This window comes from Medicago truncatula, chromosome 1 (assembly GCF_003473485.1).
Source record: "Medicago truncatula cultivar Jemalong A17 chromosome 1, MtrunA17r5.0-ANR, whole genome shotgun sequence".
Lineage (NCBI taxonomy): Eukaryota > Viridiplantae > Streptophyta > Magnoliopsida > Fabales > Fabaceae > Medicago > Medicago truncatula.
In genome coordinates, this window is record NC_053042.1 from 27579247 (window position 1) to 27586707 (window position 7461).

Below are 7461 nucleotides of genomic sequence, written 5' to 3' on the forward strand. Positions count from 1 at the left end.
TATGAGTTTCTCGCTTCTCGTGCGCTATGGTTTTAAAACTTGAAATGAAACGTATATTAGAGAGTTTTATAATGTATTTATGTCATTCGGATTCTATAGTCCAAATTGCATATAGGACGAGCATTCGAGCAAGAAACTCAATAGGACAGGAAAAGTAACTGCCAAATGACATAGAGCTCAACAAGTAAACTAGAAGGCATCTCAATGAAAGTTGAGAAAACAATAGCCAACCACCATAACTATTGGGCACAATGGCTTCAAAACATGATTTATAGGATTGTTGAAGGAGATGCCATCAACTTCAATTTTGACCGAGTTAAGGTTCCCGCAATAGGAACTCAAGCTACTTGTGAAAAAGTTTGCGAGAATGACAAGTCTCAACATTTACACAAAGGAATCAATTGATGTGTGATTTTGTCTAAAACATTGTCTAATTCTCATTTTTTGTTTGGATTTTGTCAATGATTCATTCCTATTAATAATTTAATTGAATATTCTTAAGATTTGGGTAACCTTGAGAATTAAAATAGGTTTAGATATGATTACAGGTTGAGATATGTTGCTGGTTGATTTATTGTTTTGTTGAATGGAATACGTTGATGTGTTCAATTGAATGATTTATTATGCAATTAATGTGTTGGATGAGATAGTTCTCTTATGTTAAATTAATGTGTTGATGAATTGTTTTGCTAATTGATATTATGTCGTTATATGAACATGTTAAAAAAAAATATGTGAACCTTAAACATGTATCGTAAAATATCATTGAGAATGAAATGATATTAAATGTGATTTACTAAGTGGAATATACTTATTATTTTTTTAAGAATAAAAAAATGGTATATATTAACAACGACAGTGGAACCTCATTACTATAAGGTGTACTAAAAAGGCCACTCCAAGATACAATAAGTCAATCATGTAATTACAAGAACAACGGTCAACCAATACCCAAATATAACAACGGGTCCGACCACTATCTTTGAGAACCATACACAAAAGTGGTGTTATTAGCCTTCAACCATCTTTTGAGTTATGCGAAATTAAGAATTGTGCTTAACTTTATTCATAAGCTCGATATAATTATTATTGTCACTAATATTGTCTTTTTTTTTTTTTTTAGTAAGTCACTAATATTATCTTGTTATTTGATGATGCTTTAATTGGACCATTATGATATTAAAGCGTTGTAAGTCACTAATATAACTTCTCTGCATGAAATATGGTTATGTGAAAATGTGGTTATTAGGTGAATTGTGACTTACATGAAATATGATTTATGAGAAATATGACATATGTGAAATGTGACATTTGTAAAATGTGATCTATATGAAAGGTGAAATATGGTTTATTTGAGATGTGTCGGTGAAAGATGATTTATGTTAATACTCGGGCCATGTCTCTATGATGGTTCTTTTTCATGATTGACTTAGGACAACGCTGGGAAGTACATGCCATATTCATGTATATGTGAGGGTTTATTAATTAACCTGGTGTTGGAGGAACACAACAATAAGAGTTTGAAAATGAAGGTTAACAAAATTGAGCCTATTGGTAATATGCTAGATCTTGAATGTTCTAAAGGGAGAGTTTTTATGTGACTTAGGGTAACCCTCAAAAGCCAAGAGCTATTATACGACCCTGGTTTATCATGACTAGTCACTTAAATATGCATCGGGTTGAGTCAATTGAGTTTTTGATAACGAGAAATACTTACTTGAACACAAACACAAATAAAAAATTATTAGGCACACACATATAAATTATAAAAAAAAAGAAAATAATTGAATGATGTAACTAAATATTTTTCTCATTTTTTTTTTCATTTGTGAGTGTGTCTAAACATTTTTCATTTACATTTATGTTCAAGTAAGAGTTGCTCTGTGATAACATTCCAATCGCATGTAACCCACCAACAATATTGTGTCTCATCACCAAAATTTTTATAGTTAGTTTAGTATCACACATCATAAGAAGTGGCATATGAAGGTTTGCATTGCATGTCATGTGTTTGCAGTATTAGAATCATTCAATTGCAATACTTGTGAAAATATTAATTAAATGTGAATATGAATCAATTTGTGTTATTACTAGTTTATGACTATGTGAACTACTTTATGATGAGCATGCATAATTAAGTATATTAGTGTATCTGATATCATGTTTATGTCTATTTGATCATATTTGACCATACGTCTATATGTGTCAATGTTTGTGCACGTTAGTTTACACCTATTAATATTATGCATTTAAGTTGATTTGATCACTCTAACAAATAATTGACCAAAATAAACTCAACCCATTCATTACTAGTATAAACAACTAAATTTGCTTGTCACAAATAAACTTTGCAACAAAGGTAAAATTCTTAACATTTGTTAATGTTGGAGCCAAAATTTGAAGCATCAATGATTGAATTGTGGATAACATATTGGTAACTTCAGAATCACTTTCAAAAATAGGTTGGAACTAAACTTGAATAAGAGATGTTTTACATGTAATAAAAATATGGTCAAATGTATCTAAAGATCCTTTAAGTTTTTCATTTTTCCTAAAGTGGTCCTTTAAGTTTCAAAAGTCTCAAACAATCCTTTTAGTTTTTGAATCGTTTCAAACAAGTCATATTGTAGATAGCATAGTTGGTAATTGCTTCCTTGAACTCATCTTTGGTACCAAATCTGGCTCCTAACACCCACTTAAAATTAGTCATCTTTTTAGGCATGACAAATGGTGGATAATGCTCTTTGTTGCTATCATCTGAATCATCATCATCATCCTCTAAAAGGACTTGTTTGAAACGATTCAAAAACTAAAAGGACTTATTTGAGACTTTTGAAACTTAAAGGACTTGTTTGGGACTTTTGAAACTTAAAGGACGACTTTAGAAAAAACAAAAAACTTAAGGGACCTTTAGATGCATTTAACCTAAAAATATATTTAACTTTAAGTTTTACTTACTTCCCAACTAAATTTTAAATTAAGTCGCTTGTTTATCGAAATTATGACAAAAAAAAACATGTTTAACTCTAAAAAGTTATATTCCTTCAGTCACCAACTAAAGAACATGCATATAAGTAAAACCTTGGAGGAGTACTAGATTACAGAAATTTGATTATCATTATTTTTATCATTATAAAATTACATCATGGATGATGAAGGATACCATAGTAGACAAGTAGTTGTTATCACACTCTAAAGGGTTCAAGGAAAGAAGTATATATATAAATCTATTACAATTTGTTGCATCATAGGACTACTAACAACTAATGATTACATATCACACACATGATGTGAGTCACTGATTGCTCATTCCTCTTCCCTTCATCACATATCTCCTTAGACCTGGTATATGAACATTAGTGATATAATCTTTCCAATCTATGCCTTTTACATCAAATCTAAACTCCCTCTTTTCTTCTTCAGACATCATTTCTATCAATCTTTGTGTATTACTGTTGTCAAACCTGCATCACATTTATTTGTTTCAAAATTAGTAACTCATTCATATGACGTGCAATCCGCTGCACTAAAGCTCCCGCATACGCAGGGTCTGGGAAGGTGTCCCACCATTTGGTGTATTGTACGCAGCCTTACCCTGTTTTTTACACAAGAGGCTGTTTCCATGACTTGAACCTGTGACCTTACAGTCACATGACAACAACTTTACCAGTTGCGTCGAGGTTACCCTCAGTAATTGAAGAGTATGAAAATAAATTTATAACAAACCTTCCACCATAAAATGTGTATGGTTCATAAATTTTGGCCAAGTACTTTGCTTGCTCCACTGATTTTCTACAAATGTTTTCAATTTTTTGAGACATCTTCCCATTTGAGGATGCCATTGCTGTCAAACCAGTTTTCTGAATAGCATCCCTCCATAGGTGACCAGAGAATTCTTCTGATGAGCTAAACAACTTCATAATTGGAACTTGAATTGGGTTTCCCTTTGAGTCAATGCATGGTGATGAAGTGTAATGTTCATAGAGAAGCCTTGTAAGGTCTTGGAAGACTAAAGGGTTAACCACAGATGAAGCAATTTGGTACACATTTATATCTCGTTTTTGTGTTGTTCCATGTTTTGCCATTGCTGCTAAGGTTGCATTAACAACCATGTCAGCTGGTACCTATAGATTCAGAGCAAGTCAAGTCATCTTAGTGTGAGAATTATTTCACCACAGAAAAAGTGCGAGAATTACTTGCTTAATTAACCTATTTAACTTATGAGTATATGGTCTATGAAGTTCGGATACATCAAAATGGGGAAGTATCAATGTCAGATACTGATACTCTTAAAAAAAAAACAATAATGTACCCGCATATTTGTATAGTAAACATTTGTACCCGGAACTAAGTATCCGAATTTCATAGAATTATGTGAAACAAACTGATATAGTGTCACTTACCACATCAAGGACTCCATTAGGATCAACCAAGAAACCTGTTAGTTGTCCTTTACCATAGCAAAGAACTATTGGATCCATCATCCTAGTAGTTGCAAGAAGAAAAAAAATTATTAGTTCTATCACACAAATTAGGTTTTTTTCCTTATAAGAAAAAGGTTGTGACTCACCTATTTCCTTCCATCCACCCAGGAAATGGTTCATTTAAAGTGCTCTCAATAACACTTGGCCTAATTACAACAACTGGAATATCTTCCCTCAATTTGTCAATCATCATTTCTCCCATTGCCTTTGTGAACACATAAGTATCTTGCCATCCATATCTTCTAGCCCTATATAGAAAAATCAAATCAAATTAAGCTTGTGAGTTTTAAGAATATTCACTTAATTGATGGATAAATAGATACGTTAGTTTCGAGAAAACAAATATAGATGCATTATTTAAGTTTTTTTTAACCATCTGATTTTTCAGGGAAAAGGAGTTCTCGTAATTCATAATTCGATCAGAAGGTAAGTAAAGTCTTATTGATGAATGTGAAACATAGGGTCACTAAAAATACCTCTCTAGACCCATCTCCTTCATCTTTTGAGCTAGTAAATTGTCTTCAATGTTACCCTTGTTCTTCAAAATCATATTTATTTCATTTTCAATGTCCAAAGTAGGAAGGTATTTTGGTGGAACACCTGGTATAAGTTTCTCTCTTGCTATGCAATCACCAATGCTAAATGGTCTTTCCATTATTCTACCTTGCCTTTGTCCATTGACATAAGCTACAAATTACAAACAAAACTATTGTTATTTTTGGTAAATAATGTGAAGTAATATATATTAAAAATGGAATTATTTTACCTGTTGAAACATGAAGAAAGAGCTTAAGTTTCTTGCACTTTTTCGCGATCGCCATAAGGCGACATGGCCCTCGAGTGTTTATGTTGATTGCAGTATCATATCTGATAAAAAAACAAAAAAAAACTAGTTAAAATGATTAAACTTTATGTAACTAAAAAGGAAAACATGAGAATTTATCATTTGATGGATAAGTAAAATTTTACCTTTCATCAAAAGTTGTATTAGCTGCTGAATTTACAATAACATCAACCTCATCAGCAATAATATCATATAACTCTTCATCTAATCCAAGATTAGTTTCACAAATATCTCCAACAATAGGAACTAGCTTGCTCAACATAAAGGCTTGGTATGATTTTCCATGGATTTGTCTAAGACATCTGAAAAGTTCTGTATTTATGATCTATAAAACATACAAATGAAATTTTAATGAGATAATAGTAACCTAGTAACTTTGTGAAGCCATGAACTTTGACAAATACAAAAAAATAACAAGAAAATTAAAATACTTCATTCTGCAATCTCTCCATTGCAGCTTGCTTATTCTTGGCCTTGATCAATAGATACATTTTTCCCACATCAGGTTCTGTCCTTAGAATCTTCTCAATAAGAACTGGATTATTAATAATAATAATCAAATGTCATTATAAAATCTTCTCAATAAGAATAGGACCATTAGTTACATATTTTTTATTGAAAAAATGTAACATGTGAACCAACATTTAAAGAATTTAATAGAAGTTAAGAAGTATTGCATGTTACAAATTATCATAAGATCTTTATGTAAGATTAGATTATATTTCTGTATCACCGATTTCTAATCGTCTTGTGCAGAGACCTGGTTTTTAATAAAATTTTGCTGATTCAAGAAAGAAAGAAAAAAGATTACCTTTTGCTAGAAATCCAGTTGATCCAGTAACAAAAAACTTCTTCCCTCTAAGAAATTTGACAATGCCAATTCCATCATCAAGTCCAATTAATGTAGTAGTAGTTGTTGGTCCACCATAAGGGACAATATCCTTAACAACAATATCTGTCTGATTTTTACCATTTTGTGACAAAACCAAATTTCCAGCATCCATTAATGTTGTTGCAGCATGATCTGAACTAACCAATGATGATGATCTTTCAGTCAAAACAGAAGACAAGTTAGAAGATTTGATCACATTTCCACCTCCACCTTGATGAGAAAACACAACAACATTTGTTCTTGTCTTTCTCCTTGTAGGAATATACCAATCATTGTTTTGAGGTATTTTTATTATTTTAGAAAGTAAATTTGTGGAATGACTTATGGACAAGATTCCCATGACTTAAGCAAGGGAAAATAATTTGAGAGAAAATCAAAGCAAGTGAAAAGAAAAGGGTGTTAAAGGTTGTGATGATGAAGTTAAAATTAGTTGACTTGTAACCTTGCTAATTTTCTATATGAAATAATAAATAAAAATTTATAAAAATAAAACAAGTAAACAAACTCAACTCTATAAGTTTTGTTTGGTTCAAAGAGAATGTGTATGAATGATAAAAGAAAGAATGGTTTGGTGGATTTAAGGATGAATGAGATGAGTGTTAGGTATTTATAATAAATTTTTTTATGAAGTGTGAGTGAATTTATCTAGGAAGCACTCTTTCTGCCTAATTGTCACACCTCTCATACAAGCTAAGATATTGGGAGCTTTCTTTTCATCTATTGTTTCATTATTATTTTATGGTTAGTGTTATTTTTGTATGTTTGCATTAATGTAGGGGAAGAAAAGTTTGTGTGACGATGGTTGTGGTTAAATTTAGCCACCATAGATGAAGAATATAGCCAACTAGAATGTATCAATGATAATTTGTTAAGGGTAAAAATACTTAGATGATTGAACTAAAAAATTGAAAATTTAGGTGGATTGTAGATAAAATATTGCACTTTTTTTTTTTGTCAAGGATAATATATTACACTTTACTTGCGTAAATAATAAGTATGTCACATTCGCATGAGTGACATTAAGTTAACCTAAATTGGCTAGTTGGGTTGTTTGAGGAGGTATCTTGTAAAAGAAAAATATACAATATATAAGAAAATGATTTTGAATCAAGGGAATGAGATATGTTTAATAAGACCATAAGACTAATCATTTAAGCCAAAAGTCAAATCAAGCAAGTTAAATTCCAAATTATTGGTGCAAACATCCTTGAAATTGAAATCTTTTTTGTGGTAGCGCGGTG

General features: G+C 31.2%; 1 protein-coding gene across 1 annotated transcript; it reads right to left on the minus strand.

The window, feature by feature from the left end:
• Positions 1-3200: 3200 nt before the first annotated feature.
• On the minus strand, positions 3201-7137 carry LOC25483583 (fatty acyl-CoA reductase 2, chloroplastic). Its single transcript, XM_013612280.3, has 9 exons — positions 6140-7137; positions 5760-5863; positions 5454-5653; positions 5251-5351; positions 4961-5171; positions 4571-4732; positions 4404-4485; positions 3727-4124; positions 3201-3464 (listed from the first exon to the last, which is right to left on the minus strand). The coding sequence occupies exons 1-9, from the start codon at positions 6558-6560 to the stop codon at positions 3296-3298; spliced, it is 1848 nt and encodes a 615-aa protein (XP_013467734.1). The 5' UTR covers positions 6561-7137; the 3' UTR covers positions 3201-3295.
• Between the last annotated feature and the right edge of the window lie 324 nt (positions 7138-7461).